We start from the raw sequence: 21,686 nt of genomic DNA on the forward strand, positions 1-21,686 counted from the left end.
ATTTGATCATAATGTCTAAGGTCATGATAGTATGAGGCTGCCTGTCTAAATACAAATAATAATTATTTAATGGATTTTGTGCCCTTTGAGTTTTGGCAGTTGTGCATAGAGGACGATGACTATGGTAAAGAGGTTCACTGTGCCACATTCATGCTTGTCAAGAACTGTCTTGTATGAAAAATGTCTGGTTTATGAAAAAGGAGTTTTAGATTTAGTTCACATCTGTAAAACAAAGAATTGAGTGTCAACCTCCTATGGAGGTACAAGATTGCACAGATGTTACGTTTAGGTGTTTAGGGATTTCAAATGCTTTCAAATGCTAGATGTTCTTTCAATAATCTTTACTGGCTTTCATGATCTGTAACTAACAAATGTTTAATGATGCATGTTGTCTGTTGTACTTAATGTCTTCCTTGCCTAAAGCCTGTTGTGACTAATGACCTCTTTGAAATTCCTTTTGGAGAATGCTATGGATTTACCAAGGAATGCCACAAGTAAAACATTCTTTATGTTCTGTGTTATCTAAGAAGGCTGATTTAAGGTTTATACTTTAAAATTTATGCAGAGCTGTTATTTTCCTACTGCTGGATCTAAATTACAAAATGTATAGTGCTTGGTACCAAAGGTACTACAGTTCACATAAATTATAATAAATTCAAGAACTTTTTAAAAAACTCTTTGAGCTAATGTGAGCTAATCTGTCTTATTTGTCTAATGTGTCATTTCTTTCAAAATTGTTCAGATCTAACATGATATATAATATGCAATAACAAAAGGTCAATAAAAAAGCAGTGTCAAAGGGACAATGACTGAAACCAGTCTCCCTATAGACTTTCTGTTGCTACGTCCCCAACCTTCCCTTGTGTGAAACCATAATTCAGGTGTACTATATTACCACCCAGATAACCACAGTGGGGTGAAAAACTTACAAATGTCACTCGCTAAGACAGGAGAAAATGTGCATCAGTCAGCAAAGATCTATAACACTACAAACAGCTGGTCCCTATGACATGGTGTTAAAAAAGAAAACCTTTGCTTAAACCTTGCCATTTCAAATCCCACCTCATGTTTGCAGCAGTGTACCTTAATGATGAAAGTTTCTGTGATTAGGTGAGAAAAACTGAATTTCTTGGTTTAAAATGCCTAAAGACATTTTATTGCAATCTAAATACAGGGCATCTCTCACTCATTTCCACCAGTGAAGTAATGGTGGTGGTAGTTGTATGCTTGTGAGGTTCTTTCTTGTTAGCAGGCAAAAGCAGAAGATGAAAACACAGAAATCCCAAATTTGAATTGCACTGAGAATTATGGATTAAACCTTCAATGATGATTTTAATCACCAGTCCTTAGCTGGCCAATAATGATAGACAAATCTGTCACAGCTGAAAAATAGAAGTTTCAAAGCTAATTGATTAATGAGTTTCATGTGTGTTCTTGATTGACATTATAAATGTTGACAGTACTTGGCACACTTGTTTCTGAAGCGCAACACAAACTACTGAAATCAATAGAAGTTTTGAAAGCGATTAAATATGGCTAAATTTAGAAAGTATTAGAAAACTCTCTGCATCCCTTCAAATGCCATGAAGAGGAAAATAAGTTATTTAAAGGTAGATTAAGGACTGCTTTTTATATGCTTTCCTTTGAAATGCTTTTTAAACTTCAAATGTTGTTGTACATAACAGTGGCTAGTGAATGATGTCATGGAATGCAATAACTAGTGAAAAGCACTAATGACAATTTTGTTTCACTATACCAGTTCAGTACCTGTATTGTACAATTACTTTGACATTGTGATTGATAGACTGATACATTGACAAACTGATACACTTGATACACAAGATTCCTACATTTATTTAAGGGTATTCCTGGGCCAAGAGGAAGTCCTGGCCTTCAAGGTTCTCCTGGCATGGCGGTATGGAAATCAATCTCAATAATATATAAATGTTTTCCAGTAAAGCCTCATGGTATTTTAATGTCATCAGATTCTCTTTGTCCTCTGTGCACAGGGGCCTCGTGGTTCAGATGGGTATAAGGGGGAAAAAGGAAGCCCAGGAGAACCTGTAAGGAATCATTCTATTACAATAATTTATCAGTTTGTTTTATTTAGACTGTACATGAGGATTGTTGAGTCTATTCTTTTTCTCTCTTTAGGGTGCAAGAGGTGTCTCAGGTTTACCTGGGACATCAGGTCAAGCAGGTGAAAAGGTAGTGTAGATCTATAAGTAATGCATTTCATGTGCATGACTAATATACATTGCATACATGACAATCTTTGCTCATTACATCTGTGTGCACATTTTTTGTAAACATCTGGATTTCAGTTTAGTGCAATGACACTATTCTGCTGATGAAATATAGTAGTTGTAACACTTTGAAATGCACTTGGGACACCTTTAGCTGTCCCAGTGTTAGACAGACGAAAAGATATTTGAGCTTAAATCCAAAAACAACATTGCAGGTCGGTATTGCTACCCTATGAGGAAAATATGTTTGATGATAAATTGTTAGATGACTTAGAGCCTTATCTTTCCAGGCCATTACTACAACCTTTGCAAGCTGTGCTACATGCACAAGGACTAGAGGTTGTATCCAAAAGACAATATTTGCAATATTTGTTCTCATAAGCATAGAAAAACCTGTGGGGGTGATGTCCAAATAAACACATTGGCAATTAATTCTTAGCCAAATATATTTGCTACGCACAATAACATATCCTTACACCTCACTATCTTAGATTTATACCTCCCTCACAGCTTCTCTAACCACAAAATTACCAAAATGTATGTTCTACGTCCACATAGATACCAGTATGTTGTGTGTTCTGTATGTATCCATGTGCATCCATGAAGGATTTCATCTTAATGTAGTCTAATAGCATTTGAGATTGCATTGCAACCACTTAAATAACTAAACAGTTACCCTGACATGTGTTGTCATATTCATCTTTGGTGAACTTATTCTATTTCTCTCAGGGAGCAACTGGCTCTCAAGGCAGACAAGGAATGTCAGGCAAAGATGGGCAAGTGGTACGAATATTAAGGCTAAATAAATATACAGACCTGTGAATTCTCATTCCATAATCCACTGTGAATATCTCTGAGATGTTACAAATCTTACATAGCAATACAAATTGTTTAATGGCAAGCACAAATGTTTACATTTTTTGTTAGAATAAAGTCTAACAGAATTCCATCAGTAGTATAGTACATAACAATAACTCTACAGTGCATAAAAAATTACACACCAACTGTACAAATGTCTTTATGTTTTACAATTATAAAACTCATTTATGTAGTTATATATGAAGATTTGGAAACAACCAAATAAAATTATATAATGCATTAATCTAGTCAGACTATGTAGGTTTTAATGTGGGTCTTATACATTTTTGTCTATGATATTCAAAGGAAGCATTTAGCCTAACAGACAGATTTTCTCTTGACTAGGGTGAAAAGGGAAGCATAGGACCTGTTGGCCCCCCTGGATATCCAGGGGAACCCGTATGTACATAATTCTACCTTTTACAATTATGTTTCTAGCCTGCAAAGATAATTGTTCCTGAAAATACAGTAATCACATTTTACTCCATTTTGTATTCAACAGGGGAGACCTGGAAGAGATGGTAAAGATGGAAGTCCTGGAGAAATTGGTGAAAAGGTTTGCATTAAGTGGTTTCTCAGCTCAGGAATAAGCATATTTAGACTAACTGTCTCTGTAAGAAGGGAACATGAATCACTGCATTTTTAGCCAGGCCTGTTTCAGGACATTAAGCTTGCTTTTTCTGCGTTACTTGGTAGAATTCTATGTAAAAATGTATTATTTTGGGTTGGTGTCATGGTTGCCGACTACATTTTCTCTTGCTAAGCCTTTTCAAAAACAGATGATTGTCATTATTATGAACTGTTCATCACAATCAAGGAGGTGGCATACAGAAATGTTTTTTCATGAGATGGATAAATGGCTTTAAACCAAATAAATCATTTTTTAAATGTTTATTTTTATGTTTATTTTTATCCAAAGAATAGAAATTAGTGGTTTGTCACAATATTTCTGAATGTTTATAAATTGTTTACCATTTTTTAGCAACTCAATAATTATTGACTAAATACAGCCTTTGTAAAGCTGAATGAAAGACCATCACAAATATTTTATGCATTGAAGGACATCAAAGATCACAGTTCATGTCTTCTTGGTTCCTAAATGTCCAGTAATTCTGTTATTCTAATTTTCTATATTATTCTACACTGTTTCTTAAGGGAGATAAAGGAGCTCCTGGCATTCCTGGCCTAGATGGAAGAGAAGGACAGCCTGTGAGTACATTCTACAATGGTCTCAAAGAACTGTCATTTTTGAATAGCAAACAGTGAAGGTTACTACACTGTAACCTGTGGTTATACTCTTTATATATTAATCCAAAGGACACGCCTATTGGTGTGTTCATGGACGAAACTGAACAGGAGCAACCCTCTATGTAGTATGAGAAAAATGAGAAAAAATAACTCAGCTAAACAACAACATGCTTGCAACTGGTCTCTCTAGAGGAGAGTGAGGTCTGATTCAGTTTTGTGATCCCACTGAGGGGACTCTACAACATGTGCTGTCGCAAACCATCAGGATGAAGGGTATGGTTTGCTCATTTCTGACAGCATGCAAACAGGTTGGAGCATTGGGTTTAAGTGTCAAATTCTTTCTAGATCCTGGATTATTTTTTTCCTTTGTTTTGTTCTTGTTTTATTTCACTGGTGAAAGAGAGGTCATACAGACTTTTAAATAAATCTTTAAAATCCCACTTGTAATCTCTATATGCAAGAGTAACACAATCTCTAAAAGCATTCACTACACTTATTATGAGCATATTTGTCAATTATTCTCACAAACTACCAAGCAACTGAATACATGAGAAAATACACTTTAGTGGTGTCTTATTGTTGTTTTAGTCTGTTAGGTGAAAGGATGCAGAATATTACTTTTGTATGCCTTTGTTAACAGTAATGCATTTGTGAGTAATTTTAAAATACTGAAATTTAAAGAATGGACATGGTGGCTATATCTGGCTGCAAAAGAACATAAAATTCAAGAAAAAGATTAATAATAAAAGCATTTAATGGAATTCTCCAATTGAACAATTATAGATAATGTCAAAACCTATTAGTCCGGCCTATAATCCTCATCTCATTTTGTTCCAAAATATACCTCAGCAACTTCTTTTTTATGTCCTTGAAGAAATGGAAGGTACTTTATTTTGCAACACGTTTCCATGTTCCTTTACTATTCCCTCCAGAGCAAATCCAAACCAAACATCTGCCTTCGCTTATCATGGAAAATAACCCAAAGCCTAGCAAAAGCTATTTCAAGGTGGCTATGTTGGATATGCTAAAATTATAAAGCATTTGTTTATTTTTCTGCTCATTCACAAGCCACTAGATTTATTATTTATTTTCATTTGTGCCCTCAGAAGACCATTAAAATCATTGCTATTTTTATTAACCCATAAACAGGAAACAATCATCATTTAATAGAAAGATAATGTAAAAAAACAAACAAAAAAAACCCAGATTGTTATTGTTTAAATGATCTGCTTGTACTTTTACCATTTTGTCTAAAGAATATGCTGTGTATATACACTTAATTTTCAATCTATTGTGTCTTTTAAGGGTGGGTGTACTAAACATATGATGAAAAACTGTTCACAAAGTAATGCACAGAAATGCACAATTTAAGATTGTTAAAAATATATTTATGAAAAGACAGCAAAAAAGCTTTAAGCCTTCCACTGAGCCATGTTGCTGCAAATTTGCATTTAGGAATAAATCCTAAAGGCCTTTACCCACAGAGCTCGGTAGAAGCAGGGCAGTCTTAAGATATACAAAAACAGATAAACAGGAAGTACATAAGAGTGGAAGTGTTTTTTTCAAAACCAGCAAAATATGTTAAAACAAGGAGTCTACCAATGCTTTAACTTAGTAATACAAAAGCTGTTAGATAAAATAAAATGTGGATTGGCTCCACGTTTTATCTTACCAAAATCTTAACCACACTAACAAATATATAATTTAACTCTATTTCCAAATGTATATTTTGCCTATAGATTCAATGTTTTTTGTACCATGCATTACTGTTTAAGTTTTCAGGTAGGAATATTACTTTGCCAGAGATTCTAAAATCACCAAAATCAGCCAGGCTCAAAGACACTGCATCAAAATCAATCAGTAATCCACCAAAATGAGCAGTCCTATAAACAATGCTGTTACTTTGTACTTACATAAAAAAGCCTCCAGAGTTTGGATGCTTGATAACTGTATCTGTTGGAAAACCTTGAAGTGAAGGAAATGTTTTCAACAGATAATATTGATGCACATACATCATATTTCAAAGAGGAAGTGTGCATCTCTTTGGGACTGCTTCAACATGATAAAGTGACTGATCTTGGCAAGTGTACAATAGGATGCAGGTAACCTTACATTTCAAAAGATCTGAAACATCACACTATACTAAATCATTTTTTGAAAATGACCGCAAGATTTATGCCATCAATGCAAAGGTCTGTATTTTGCATTTCACTGAATGTATTAAAGTATTCTTTTGTCTTTTCAACAAATGAAAGCACTTTGTACTACAAATTTACAACTTTAGTATAATGTTACTTGTAACACTATTAAGATTGAGTGAGCAATAATAGTCTTACTCATGATCCAAACTGGATGATCTGCTAACCACTGTTCAGTAACAACATAAACGTTGTCTATCTTAATATTGTTAATTATTTAAGTGCACATTTTACAAGTAACTTTATCTACATTTACATTTACAGGCTATTTTTAATAACAGCTATGACATATGTTCAGTACAATTTTGATTTGGTTTTTGTCTCTTATCTCTCTGAGAAACCTCTCTGAGATCCTCACTAGTCAAATATAATTGTATAGGGCAGGACATGAGAGAACTGGAACCTGTTCAAACACAACTGGACCATTAAACCACCAATTAATCAATATAAACACCTGCAAGTAAACACATGTATTTCGGATTTAGGAGGCTAAGATGTTAGCACCAAATAAAGATTGTGTGCTAACATCTTAGCCTCCTAAATCCAAAATTTTGATGAGAATCTTTGTTCTGGAAAACACTGAAGTAAAGGAAATGTTTTCAGCAGATAATATGAATGTACATACATCATATTTTAAAAAAGGAAGTGTGCATTACTCTCCCTTTCTGACAAAACATCAGGGACACATAACATTTGTAAATAATACAGACACTAAGAAAAAGAAACAAACCCATGTATTCCAGAGACATGCATGTTAACTCCATTAGAGACAAGGGAAAACCTTTAGTGTCTTAGTATATGAGCCAACTATAGTTTAGATCTCTCAAATAATTTTGCACAGTCAGACTTAACAATACAATGTTTTCATTTATTTGTAAATTCAACATTTTCAGTTACATTTGAAGAAAAAAAGTTAGCACTGAATTCATTTTTTAATTTATATTGTATATTATATTATGTTGTGTGTGTGTATATATATATTATATTGTATATTATATTATATTGTTTTTGTAATTCATTAGTTACATTAGGAATGACGTCTGTTTTAAAGGAAGACACTACATGATATTTTATAACTAAAAGACCCTGTAACTGTTCTCAGGGGCTGCTGGGGTTACCTGGCAGTGAAGGCCCAAGGGGCTTTAAGGTGGGTATGTTTTCATGTGGCATTTGTAAAACAAATAACCTGACTTTTTCTGTCACTGATAATTAGCAATATACTAAAATAAAGTCTAGGCTTCAACAATTGATACCTTAACTTGTACCTTATATCAGCTATGATGCAAAATGTTCTCAGCATATATGGAGAGGGCTGCTCAAAACCTGTTTTATCATTTTCATAACAGGGTGATGCAGGACTTCCGGGATCAAAGGGCACCAAAGGTACACGTGGAGACAATGTGAGTAAACTGAACTTTTTGATCTTTTAAGAACTGAAATAAGATTGCACCCGCAACTGCCAATTCATCACAAAATTACCACAAACAAATGATATCAAGTGATACCAAAAGTAATACAGAATCTTTCCCAGTAGGGTGCTTCAACTTTAGGCCCTTCAACTGCATTAACAATTAAGGAGAAACACTACCCACCAAAATCCCCAGTGCACAATTAAGAACAGAAATTATTGTGAAACAATGATAAATTATGGTATTTGGAAATCTCATGTATATTAATTATGATCTTACAGCCATTGTGAATAATCTTGTCGGTGTTGGATTCATAAACATTTATCAGGCATAATTGCTGGTGTTTTTACAAGCATTGATGTCACTGCTGAATTTAGGGCAGTTCAACTGTCAAAATGTAGCTCAGTAGTTAAGGTGCTTGAGTAATAAACAGAAGTTTGTCAGTTCAAGACCTGTCCCTGTGCAAGGCCTTTAACCCTCTGTTGCTCAAGCTGTACTCAGTCATAATTGTAAGTTGTTTTAACTGTCTCTTGTTGGCCAGAGGAGGATGGGCCCCCCCCCCCTTTGAGTCTTGGTTCCTCTCAAGGTTTCTTCCTCATGCTCTAGGGAGTTTTTCCTTGCCACTTTTGCCCTTGGCTTGCTCATTGGGGACTTGGACTCAGACATTTGTAAAGCTGCTGTAAACTGTTGCTAAAAGTGCTATAAAAATACATTTGACTTTGACTTTGAAATGTGAGCATGTCTGGTACTGACTTGGCAAATTGTTAAGAGAAAACATTTGGTTTTATGAATGCACCTTTAGCAAGAATTCCTCATTCTCTATAACATGCTTTGTAATATACCCCTCAGATCAAGTTTACAGGATGTGATGATAGCTTGAGGCAAATTCACTGCTGTGTTTAGGTTCACATAGGCTCAATTTAATCCTGTGCTGAATGGACTGGTTTAAACCATGTGTGTATTAGGAACCAAAATGATGATGAATATAGTTTTGAAAACAATCAGAGGCAATTGCATCTCAACTGAGAGTGTCTTTTTACAGGGTGAGATGGGTTTGCCTGGAATACCTGGTTCATCTGGATTAGCTGGACCTAAGGTAATGCATGTTACTGCTGTCCTGGTACACACAGTAGTCAGCTCCAGTGATTAGACCATTATATTGTCATGGAGTTATATTATCATAGTTTCAGAGTTTTAGCTGACTAACTAATTCATTTTATTCTACTTTTATTTCATCATTAGGGCAGTAAAGGAGACAGCGGAGTGCCAGGTCGACCAGGGCTGCCTGGGCAGCAGGTAAAATTTCTTAACTGAACATGCATATTCAAATACCACATCTCTGCAGTGCATATTCAAAACACGTGTCATAGCTTTAAAATTTGAGTAGTACTTTCAGAACATAGCAATAAGGGATAAGCAACAGAAGGAAAATATTTCAGTGTTCTATATTTATGATTATTTAAAAACCTTTGTTCTTCTTTAGGGTCAGTCTGGAGAACCTGGAAACCCAGGTCAACCAGGACATCCTGGAATGCCTAGCATAAAGGGACAAAAGGTATTAATGACTACCCATCATCTGCACTGACTGTGTGTCTTGTGTTCAGCAGTTAATTTAGACTTTGAAGTATAGATGGGTAATGCTTTCCAAATTACTTTTTTCCTCTCTTTTTAAGAATGCTGCCATTGCATTTCTTAGTCATGTAGGCCAACATGAAGGACAAAGGATAAAGCATAGCATCACACTACTGGCTTAAATAAATAAATAATAATTTATGACTGCCAACCAATAAGTAATTTATGTATATAGTAATTATGTCTTACAGTGGTGTCTTCTACAACTGAAAAGGGAGGAGTTCTTGTAAGAAAATGTCTCCAAGATATTTAAGAGAAGGAAAATAGATTCATAATATGTGCCGGTGATTGTACAGATAATTTTGTGCAGATAGTTGTTATCCAAGTAGTTTTGCACCATTCCTATCGATCCATTCCATAGGCTGACTTATTAATCCGGAGTGTACATGAGTATAAATATAAAATTTATTATATATCATATATAATATTAATTATTTTCATTTTGGGCAACATTATATGTTAGAATAACAAAGTCTATAGATATATGTATTTTTTCCACTCTCTCCAACATTTTTTTTTCACTTTTATTTCAGAATATTTACAGTAAGGCATACTACATCTTAAAAATCTAACAAATTGTGGGAAAATCATGGAAGAGAAAGAAACCTAAAACACAAAACTAAAACACAAAAACAAAAAGTCTACATTACATGTAGTTAAATGTGTTATGGCATGGCAATGTTAATTATTGGTAAGATTGAGGTGATTTGTTTCTTCTTTATTAAATTTCTCCAGCATACATGCTCAGTGTTTTGTTTTTTGTTTTTTGTCTTTTGTCAGGGACAAAGAGGAGATACTGGTGAACGAGGGGTAGAGGTAAAGTGCACTTTGAAATGCAATGCAAATGTTAATTGACAATCTTTTAAAGATAAAATAACCTATTTTCTTGTATGTTAGGCATATCTTAACATCATTTCCTGTCCTCATTGTTGAAGTTTCTGAACAATCCCAATTATTTTCAATTATTGCATGCATATACAGTATAAATAATTAAATAAACAAACAAACACAAACAAACAAATAAATAAATAATAATTAAATAATAATAATTAATTATATATATATATATATATATATATATATACAGGCAGATCAGATCATGTGAAAGACAAAAATTTCACCCAAGATCATAACTACTGATCATCTTGAGGTTACCAAATCCCAAAATCTATAAGATGCCACAATCACCCCTTACATTATTTGTAAGGTTTGCCAAATGTGATTGGAAATTGAGTTATTCAGTAAATTGCATACTTCCCACTAGGATGTATAGTGAATGTGACATTTGCGGCATGGAAGTGAGAGGCGAGGTTGCAACAAAGTGGTCTTTATTATCCATTGTTCCAGAGCAATGGAAGCACTAAACAAACATAAACATTGGCTCTCAAAAGGTAGCGTGAATGTAGTTCTCAGACATGGCTGGCGTCTTAGGTCCGCTAATGTGCAGCCTTGTCTCTTGGTTTCTGTGGGTTTAAATAGGTGGAGTCTGAGTAACGCACAGGTGGATACAATTAGTATTCTGGTGATTGTGAGTGGAACAGGTAAGGGGTGTGATCCCTAGCAGGAGTGGGCATCTCCCTCCTGCTAACTGGCCACCCAACCGTGACAGTGAAGTTATGGATTTTTGGATATTCTAGGGGACAATATTTGTAACAATTGTTTTATTTTTTTTGGAATTATGAGATCATAATTTTCTCCTGGTACTGAACACTACAATTTTGAAATTATTAATGACTTAGAATTTATCTACCTTTTTCATACTCACTGACTATACCAGTAATTCTGGAATTCAAGACTGGACCTTTGGGTGATAATCTTTTTCTGCATTTCAACAGGGGTTGAAAGGAAACAAAGGAGACCCTGGAAAACCTGGTGACAATGTAAGCTTTAAGGCAGAATGTTCATCTTAAATGACTTATGAAGCCCTTGTGTGTTTATTGCAAACAGTAATATGCATCTACATGTGTAACTAAATAAGGATGAGGATTAACAAAATTTAATTTTTTTGCTATACCCATAAGTAGAAAATGTGTAGGCAGTTTTGGAAGACGTTTTGACAGTTGAAAATTCAGACAGGGGTACATCACCAGATTTAGGCCTTGTCCAACACTGTTAATATCTCAAAGAATGTAATTGCAAGTTTCATTACCAAGAAAAGGTTAAAACATACTGGTTTTGCCATCAGCAGGATCACCAATGAAGTGACAGCCCTCAGCCATAAGCCTTCAAACAAGTGTAACAAAGAAATGCACTGTAATTCGATATCTGGTCTGATATTAGTGAAGTTGGTTGAAGGAAGTCAGGATCATGTAATGTCATTAAAGGTCTATTGTGCCAAAAAGCACAATAATTCCACACAAATTCCACACAAACAGTTTAAAACGTAAATAGAACAGACGATTTTTGAACAGAATACATTTATTTTAATACTGATGAAGAAATTCTGCTTTTCTGTGTTTATGAAATATATGTATGAATGGCTGTTGATTCCCATGTTTCTCTTTGTGAGCAGGGTGTGACAGGGCTAACTGGACAAAAAGGAGAGGTGGGTTAATATTTGTACTGCAGTTTTTTTAAGTAGGTTGAAAACCAGTACATCAAAGTAAGCCTTTAATCATACATTATAGTATTAAATATACCATTTGCTCTTTGTTTCCTGAAAATTAATTGATGATTTCTCATTAACAGCAAAACAGTAGGTATCAAAGAGTTAAAGTAAGCGGCAAGTGCACTATACATGACAGTATGCTATACATGCCATACTGTGTTATATCCTACTGTGAATGCAGTAGGAATGTTCCTGCAGTATGGGCTTCAACACAGTCATCATTCAAATTGACAATTGGAGTGCGGGTCCCTGATAAAAAAACACATGCAACATGTTACATATGTTCAGGGATTACAGCTGCAAGGACAGTGCCAAACTACAGCTGTGCCTACTTCAGCATGACAAGTCTAAGGCAGCAATGATATGCAGATAATTACAAAATGGTGATACATTAATAAAGTTCAAGTAAATACTAACTAAACCTATTTAGTTGATATAAGATGGCATTTATAGAAACGACAGAGAAGCAGCAAACATCACGAAAAAGTAAATAATTGCAAAGTTAAGGCCAATAAACAAGGAAACATAAATTGACATTAGGCTTATGAAGGTTCTGCACTATTTCAGAGAAGAAAGTTATTTCCAGGTTTTTTGTTTTTTTAAATGGGTTTAAATATAGAATACTCTGAAGTTAAAGAATATTACTACAATTTCTCTCTCTACTTCAATTTCTCTCTCTCTCTCTCTCTCTCTCTCTCTCTCTCTCTCTCTCTCTCTCTCTCTCTCTCTCTCTCATTGCTGATGCTGTGCTTTCGTGCATGTCAGAAAGGGACAACAGGAGAGCCTGGCCTCAGAGGACAGACAGGGCACCAGGGACAACCAGGACAGCCAGGACAACTGGGTCACCCTGGGCTCAGAGGTCAGAGTGGGGATGCTGGACCCCCTGGACCACCTGGGCCTGAAGGACAACCTGTATGTGTCTTATCTCCTTACGACTTTACACTAGCAAAACATTCTTCTAAACAGGGGTGGAAATCGTTGGGGGAACAGGGGGACCCGATGCTTTCTTTCTGGAAAAAACAGAGTTGCCCTCCTCAATATATCATTGTAAACATAACTATAGAATTTTAAATGATATAGTAATATGCATTGAAAGAATGTGTGCTAATTGTAGAGGTGAAAAGATTAATTGTTAAGTTCTGAAACATTGCATTTCCCCCTTTATATGCCTCACAGTGACTTGGTCCACTGCCTATCATCACTGCCATGCACATTAGCCCTCAGTATGAGAGTCAGTGGTGGCTGACCTGCTGTAAGTAGCTAGTTTGCAAAGGTTAACAGAAGTCAACAAAGATGGCAGACTTATTTTCTCCTACCAATCAATAGAATAAAACACATTTGCAATTATAACCTAATTGTATTTTGTTCGTTCCAATACCTTGCAATTGAATCTTGTGTATCAACATGGCTGCCATATTGTTACAGGGCAGCTGTGTCTCCTAATGCATGAATGTCTTGGAAGGAAGGAGATCTACAATTAAAATCTTAACAGGCTGAATTTTCAATCAATTTTTCAATTTGAAACAGAATACATGGTTCTCAAAACAGACCTCCCATTGGGTACTAATAAGGAACACCCATACATATTATTATTATTATTATTATTATTATTGCTACTACTACTATTAATAATTAAAACATTTGAAACTGCAGGTACATCCCTTAAGTTATTTACCCATTAATTATACAGTGTGTGTACTCTCTATCTCTCTCTCTCTCTCTCTCTATCTCTCTCTCTCTCTCTCTATCTATTAATATTAAGGGTTCTCTATATACATTTAATGCAATGGTACTTTTGGTGGCACCTTTGGTGTTCCCTCAGGAACTACAGTTGAGAAATGCCTGCCAACACTGAAGGGAGACATCTGCTTTTGCTTCTAAGCTTCTAGTTCACACAACTTCAGTTATGTTGACAGTGGGGTTCTATTTTGGCGCTTTCTGTAAGTGGACATTTGTAGGCCTTATTCAGTCTAAAGGGCAACCTTAGAGATACAGCAGGAAGATAAGCATAATGGAACATCTAGCCTACCTGAGCTATTTCATTGTTATTTCAGGAGATTTTAATCAAGTTTCACTCTCCACCACACTGCCAAGATTCCAGCAGTTTGTCAATTGCGCTACCATGGAAAACAGATTGCTGGATCTTTGTATGCAAATGTTAAAGATGCATACAGTTTATCAGCTCTCCCTCCACTTGGATGATCAGATCATAAACTGGTTCTGTTGTTACCCACATACTGGCCTGTTTTAAGTCAACCTGTGACAAAGAAGTTGATAAGGAAGTGGTCACCAGAGGCAGAGGAGGCTCTGCAGGTTTGCTTTGAGACTACAGAGCTGCTGTATGAATCAGATGGCAAGGACATTAACAGTATCACAGACTGCATCACCGATTATATCAACTTTTGCACTGACATCGTTGTTCCTGTCAGGCGGGTACGTTGTTTCCATAACAAGCCGTGGGTCATCAAAGACCTGAAGGAACTTCTTAATAGGAAAAAACAGACTTTCAGACTTAAGGATAAAGAACTATTGAAGGGGCTAAAGAAAGAGCTTAAGGTGAGACTCCGGGAGAATAAGGACGCCTATAGAAGGAAGCTGGAGATGAAGCTTCAGCAGAATACAAAGGAAGTGTGGACAGGCATGAAGCAGATCAATGGCTTCAAAATTAGGCAACAGACTATTGGGGGCAGTCAAGACAAGGGCAAAGAGTTGAATGTGTTTTTAACACGTTCAGCACAACACCTTCCCCCCACACCTGCAGGGGCATCTCCGCCAGTTCCTTAACATCAACACCTCTTAAATATCGGCACCCACCCCCTCTCTCCATACAGTCATTATCTGTTGATTTGAAACGTTCACAACTCCCTTACCTAAAAGTTACAACCAGCCCTTTCCTGGACCCTCTGCAGTTTGCTTACCAGCAGCAGGTAGGAGTGTATGATGCTGTTATCTACCTACTCTAGAAGGCACATGCACATCTGGATCAGAACAACATCATTGTAAGAATCACTTTTTTTGATTTCTCAAACACATTCAACACCATCCAACCTCTCAGATTGGGGGAGAAGATGAAGAGAATGCAGTTGTATGTGTCTATGATCGCCTGGGTCAAGGACTACTTGTCTTACAGACCCCAATATGTGCAGCTGGGAGCAAGCTGATCTGAAGTCTTGGTCAGTAACATTGGATCACCACAGGGAACTGTACTCTCACCTTTCCTATTCACCCTGTACACTACTGACTTCTAGTACAGGTCTGACTTATGCCATCTTCAGAAGTTTTCTGATGATTCTGCAGTGGTTGGATGTATCAAGGATGGTCAGGAGGGAGAATACAGAAATGTGGTTAACAGTTTTGTAGAGTGGTGTGAGAGGAACCATCTGCTCTTCAATGTGGACAAGAGCAAGGTAATGGTGGTGGATTTCAGGAGGACAAGGACAATAACCAGTCCTATTACCATCAAGGATCAGGATGTTGGGGAGGTGGTAACGTACAAATATATTGGTGTCATCCTCGACAATAAACTGGACTTGAAGGGCAACTCAGAAGCTACGTACAGGAAGGAGACAAGTAGACTTTACTTTTTGAGGAAGCTGAGTTCCTCTAATGTGTGCAGCAAGAGGCTGACAATGTTCTACCAGTCTGTTGTCGCGAGTGCTATCTTCTTTGCAGCTGTGTGTTGGGGAAGTAGCATCCGAGGAGGAGACACAAACAAGCTCAACAAACTGATCAAGAAGGCTGGCTCAGTCCTGGGCTGCTCTCTGGACAGTTTTGAGGTGGTGGTTAAAAGCAGGACAAGGCTATCCTGAATAATACTTCACACCCCCTTCATAATCTACTGGCTATACAGTGGAGCACTTTTAGCCACGGACGCATTCAGCTCCACTGTAGTAAGGAGCGGTACAGGAGTTCATTCGTACCAACTGCGATCACACTGTACAATTCTTCTTTTTGTGTCGGGATGCTACTGAGTGGTATTGAGTACTAGAATCGTACTAGTTGGTTGGTTGGTTGGTTGGTTGGTTGGTTGGATAGGTTTATCTATCTCTATCTCTCTATCTCCCTCCCCACAACAAATATTCAACTTTTTTTATATTGGTATACTGTTGGTCATAGTATTTTATTATTTTACATGCAAATAATCAATCAATTCCTATATATTTGTGTGTGTGTATAAATGTTTGATTTTTGCACAGTAATAAAAATGCAGAGTACATAAAGTTTCCAGAGAAACAGGATGTTTTACCAGATAGCCTTTATTATCTGTGCATTTTATAATAAATAAATATGGAAAAAACATTGTATTGAAAATATAACATTGTATTAGAGACAGTACTGTATATCTATGCTCCAAATTATTTTATTTACAAATCAGGAGTTTGGTTATAAATGGTAATATGTTTTCACAGGGAAGAGAGTTATCAGAACAACATATTCAGCAGATATGCAGAGAAGTATTTCAATGTAAGTTCAAGTTTGGTTTTATTCGTCACATACATAGTCACATTCGTCACATACATAGTCATACACAGTATAAGTATAAGTATTTAGAATAACAATTCATCAATATTTTCTGTTATGCTAAGTAGAATTTTAACAGTTTAATTTAATATTGTATGACTTTAATGTCATTTTAAAAATGAATATAGAAAATTCAATATCACCGGAAAAGAATTTGGGCTCGAATCTATAGGTTAGTGAGAGCAACAGTAAGAACACTGAGTTTAAAATGGGAAGGTTCACATTAATCTTGACAAAAAAGAACTTTAATATTACTCTAATTAGCATCAGTCTCTGTTACAACACCTTTACCCATGTCTTCTATATTATTATTGTGAGAATATTTCCAAGAAAATGATGGCAAGCATTCAACTTGGTTACTATGGCACTATATTGTGCCAAGGTTCAATGATTATAGTGTTTTGAGAACAAATGGAGCTAAACATTTTCATGTTAAAAATGATCACAATATCACAAAGATGCATGAATGAATGAATTATAAACTCCCCAATCCCTTTGTAGTAAATGTAAGCAAATATATTAAAATGGATTAAAGTTACAGTGACAAAAAAGGGAATAAGTATAGTAGAGGAGAAGGGGTTGAATGAAGGTTCTATGTAAATTACAATCTGCTCTTAAATTGTAATGATTCAGTGTTTCTTAAACAGTTCAGAACATTTGTTGGCTAAATGTTAGATTACTGTATCTGAACAAAATTACAATAAGCAGTCCCACATTTAGTAACCAAACTACCAAACTAGGTAGTTGAGAAAGTATACTAAGTTTAGTGAGAAACATCCTTAACTTTTTTAAACAGAACGTTTTAAGGTTTTAAACATAAAGATTTAAAGCAGTTATGTGTAAATTATCCAATTAAATGGCAAGGGTATCATGGGCTCCAATAAGTCCATTTAGTCTATTCTAATACATGTGTACATTTATATTCATGGAAAGGGTTTTGCATATCTTTGTCCTGCATAAATCTTCACTTTTCTGAATTGCAGCTGAGATTTCTTCACTTCTGCTAAGTAGCCATCAGAGAAGTTGTGACCACTGCCACATGAGGTTAGGACCCCCAGGGCCACCAGGGCCAGTAGGTCCCCAAGGTTCAAGAGGTTTTACAGGAATGCCAGGATCTAACGGGATGCAGGGGCACCGTGGTTTACCTGGGAGGCCTGGTATTCCTGGCATGAAAGGTAAGAAACCTTGGAAATGCACCGAGTGCCTTTTAAAATCCAGTGTTAGCTATTTCCAGTTCAAACCCACTTTCTAGTTTCCCCCTATTAAATGGCAATAATGATTTACAGAATTTGTGGTTTATTTGATACATTTATTGATGCAGGAAAAATGAAGGGTATAGTAGAAATTCATTGAAAGATGATGGTGAAACGTTTATATTTTCATCGATATAAAATTCTAGAAATTAAAAAAAGAAAAGAAATATTCTGGAATTCTGGAGATTTCTTTATAAAAATATTTTTGAAACATAACCAAAAAGCAATGGCATTCTGAAGGCTCTTTAACAACAGAAAAGATATTTAGCCAGCAAGGCTACTTGGTTAGTCAGGCTTACTGCTTTTACCACCATAATTATTAAATTGGCTGATGCATGTTGACAGCTAATCTGCAAGACAGATTTTAGGCAGATGCTATGCTTACTGATGATAGCCTGTTGACGGTTACCGATGATAGTCATTAAAACATGCTTCCATGTGGTTTTAGTAATAAATCTTTTCATATTATTATTGTATAGGCTTTCATGGAGGTTGCAACAACAGTTGCAAAACAAAATTTACATCATTTTTTGCTATTTGAATGTTTTGTTAATCAGTATTTTAAAAAGTAATTTTTTGTTAAATATTTATGTACAATGTCTCTTGAAAATATCTTGATGTATCTTGTCATATTTTTGCTATCTCTCTCAACCCTTTGTTCAAATCCCTTCAGGAAAGCTAAATGCACTCAGAGGAGAGCCCTCATTGACCAGTGTTTCCTATGAATATACTCAGGGGCCTGGGGAAAGCTAAACTAAGTCATGCCTCCCATGGCATAAGTGCAAGACCAGTTGTTTTCAGTATTATTGTATTCCCAGAAATGTATAACGCAATGATTCAGTGAAGACCAAGTATTAAACAAATAAGGCACAAGTAATTATGGGATGGTCAATTCATGCTTAACATGTTCCTTTTGTGAATCTTAGGTCTTAAAATTAATTTGAATATATTTTGATCCACTGTATGACCTATACAGTCATGTGAAAACACTGCATCTGTGAAAGTTATCATACATGTAGCCTTGACTTGTTTTTAAGCATGAGTAATATTTATATCTACACTATAGATACTGCCCAATTCAATGTAGAAATGTATCAGATTGTAGCAAATTTGTTTTCTCACAGTGCCTGAAATGACAAAGTAGTCATAGTGAGACACATCCTCTACTTTTCTCACACTTGCCTCACGCTAACTGGTCTTGGAAAATTCCAGGTGATCCCGGAGAAAAAGGTGAAAAAGGAAATAAAGGAAGATCAGTAATAGGATACCCAGGTCCTCCAGGACTTCCAGGCAAGGCTATATATCATCAATCAACTGACGACCCTATAATATACATATATTAACATAATAATATAACACAATTGTGCATTACTAGTTATTGCAAGGTAATCATTTAAAATAAAAAGATTATATTTAGAATTCAGATGTAGGCATCAATTCATCTTGCAATTTCTAATGTTATAGATTGACAGATGGAAAAAAACATCCTAACCATTCTAGCTCTGTAATGCTAATGGGCACTGTAAATTCTAAACTGAATTAGCTGAGATGAAACATTGGTTGTATTTGTCGTATGTGCTGACAGAAATAGACTATATGTTTTAGATCCTCTTTCTAAATATAAAAGCCATTTGTCATTTAAAAGACGCTTCTTCTTTAGTATTCTAATTGCATTTTAAAGATTAAATAATATCATCTACCAGGGTTTTTATAATGCAAATTAGGTTTTCAAACATCATTCCTGGTTATTTTTGTTATATTCAGATAAATTCTAATACTTATTTTAGGTCCTATAGGTCCACCAGGGGCCAGTAAACCAGGGCATCCTGGCCAGCCAGGCCCATCTGGGCACCATGGAGAAGAGGGTAAAAGGGGCTATCCTGGAGAACCTGGGGCACCAGGAGTATGCCATCCATCTATGTGCTATAGTGCAATGTTCAGAAGGGATCACTTCAGTAAAGGGCCAAACTATTGAAATAACCTTGGATGAATCATGGACTATCTGGATCTGGTGCTTGATGAGTGAGCAATGGCAAGCCTTTCCAATCTCAGGATGATCAAATTTTCAAGGTTGTCTCTAATGCATGGAGACATTAAGTACCTCTAATACTGTAAATAATGAAAAGCACCCTTGCACGCTGAAACATGACATTGCCTAAACATTATCTCACACTTTTTTACTTGGTTTATTTTCTTTTCTCTTTCATGAACTGAAGGGTGTCCTTAGTAACTAGAAAGTTTTTATAGTTAGCAAATTGCATCAGATCAATTGTAATAAAAGGCATTCAATGGTTGTGGGATTGTACTGCTTATAGACTTTGAATCAAACATATAGTCATTTCCTGACTCTTTAGCTCCCTCCAGTGTTTGTCTGTAGCTTTTCAACCAATCTGCAGTAATGCATCTCTTTTTGGTAATTTTGCCTTATTTAACATGTTCAAGATGCTGTGTCTGGAAAAATGTTATTAAACACTCTGACATCACATTTCTCTTTCATAGCTAAAATGTAAACTATAAAACTGCATGCTTTTCAAGATGGCTCTGCCTGCTCATCTATTAAATGAATGTCTTGTTTTCCATAGCAGAGGATAACAGGAGATAAACAATAGACCATGATTCTGTCCATTTTAGTAATATTATTATATTTATGTAATTTTATTTTATTACATATTCAGAGTTGATACTCCTATGCTGTTTGAACTTTTTCTGGTTATCCTTTCAACAATTAAAACAGTTTTAGTTATTCTTATGAACTAAAATCTGATTTTAATTCCACTTTTTGGATGAGTTTTTGCAAGGTTTATTTTTTCTTACTGTTTATGTATTTTTATGATTTATGAATTACTTTTGATAATATTAATTAAAATTTTTTATTAAGCCTTCTGTGCCTTATTTCTTGCAGTGTATTAAATACTTGAACTAATCATATGCACACAGAAAAAAAGGTGTTTGCTGTATATAGAAAGTCTTAGAGACTATGAATGTTTATTATCTAACACCAGAAATATTTCAAAATATTTAAAATAATGTAAAAAAAAAATCAAATAAAAAGTAATGAGTGATGACCAAATAAAGACTAGCAAACATCTGTCTTATAAAAGCTATTAAGACTGAAGAAAGGAGAAATGCCCAATTCTGCTCCCCTGACATGCCATCCTTAGATCAAATTTTACTCTAACTTCCCTAGATAAATTCAATCAGGTTTTGTAGTTCATATGAATATCAGAGTAAAATATGCAAAACATATTAAGGTTGGAAATATCTACTCCATGGCAGATCACCAGCATGGTATAAGACTGCAGTGTAATGGCTTTTTTGTTCATCATTCTAGCTCACTTGGAATAGAGGTTCATAAACATAAATGGCTCTCTCTCCCTTCTAGCCAATGACAAACATCTCATAAACCCACTACCACACTAGAAAAGGATTCTTTGACAATAAAAATGAAAGAATAAGCAGAAGCCCAAATGCGAAAATGAAAATAATTGCTTTTGGGGTGTACTGACTCAAACTCATTTAGAACAGTGGCAACTTACTGTAGCCATCATCCTGAATTGAAGATGATGGCACTATAAATTCTTCATTATAGATTTTTTTCTTGCCACTTTTATTCAGACATGATCATTTGAGTGACATATATTTAGCAACTTGACAGTGTGTTTCCTCCCCCATGACTATGGCGTTACTAGCAATTTTCTAGAACTGGTCTACCA

The 21,686-nt window shown here is 35.4% G+C and overlaps 1 protein-coding gene across 10 annotated transcripts in view; it reads left to right on the forward strand.

Moving 5' to 3' along the window:
* Nucleotides 1-20,851, forward strand: part of col21a1 (collagen, type XXI, alpha 1) — a 31,806-nt gene extending 10,955 nt beyond the window's left edge. For 3 of the 10 annotated variants that reach the window (XM_081724297.1, XM_081724299.1, XM_081724300.1), the window contains 20 exons: nucleotides 1,862-1,915; nucleotides 2,010-2,063; nucleotides 2,155-2,208; nucleotides 2,976-3,029; nucleotides 3,450-3,503; nucleotides 3,607-3,660; nucleotides 4,260-4,313; nucleotides 7,653-7,697; nucleotides 7,897-7,950; nucleotides 9,002-9,055; nucleotides 9,202-9,255; nucleotides 9,443-9,514; nucleotides 10,372-10,407; nucleotides 11,427-11,471; nucleotides 12,104-12,136; nucleotides 12,965-13,111; nucleotides 16,609-16,663; nucleotides 17,704-17,895; nucleotides 19,186-19,263; nucleotides 19,761-20,851. In XM_081724297.1, coding sequence (XP_081580423.1) covers nucleotides 1,862-1,915; nucleotides 2,010-2,063; nucleotides 2,155-2,208; nucleotides 2,976-3,029; nucleotides 3,450-3,503; nucleotides 3,607-3,660; nucleotides 4,260-4,313; nucleotides 7,653-7,697; nucleotides 7,897-7,950; nucleotides 9,002-9,055; nucleotides 9,202-9,255; nucleotides 9,443-9,514; nucleotides 10,372-10,407; nucleotides 11,427-11,471; nucleotides 12,104-12,136; nucleotides 12,965-13,111; nucleotides 16,609-16,663; nucleotides 17,704-17,895; nucleotides 19,186-19,263; nucleotides 19,761-19,948 — 1,431 coding nt within the window. In that variant the 3' untranslated portion in view covers nucleotides 19,949-20,851. The other 7 variants (XM_081724298.1, XR_014126359.1, XR_014126360.1 and 4 more) reach the window with 7 other exon arrangements.
* Nucleotides 20,852-21,686: the final 835 nt, after the last annotated feature.

This window comes from Electrophorus electricus, chromosome 12 (genome assembly GCF_041902795.1).
Source record: "Electrophorus electricus isolate QZ-2024a chromosome 12, ASM4190279v1, whole genome shotgun sequence".
Taxonomy (NCBI): Eukaryota; Metazoa; Chordata; class Actinopteri; order Gymnotiformes; family Gymnotidae; genus Electrophorus; species Electrophorus electricus.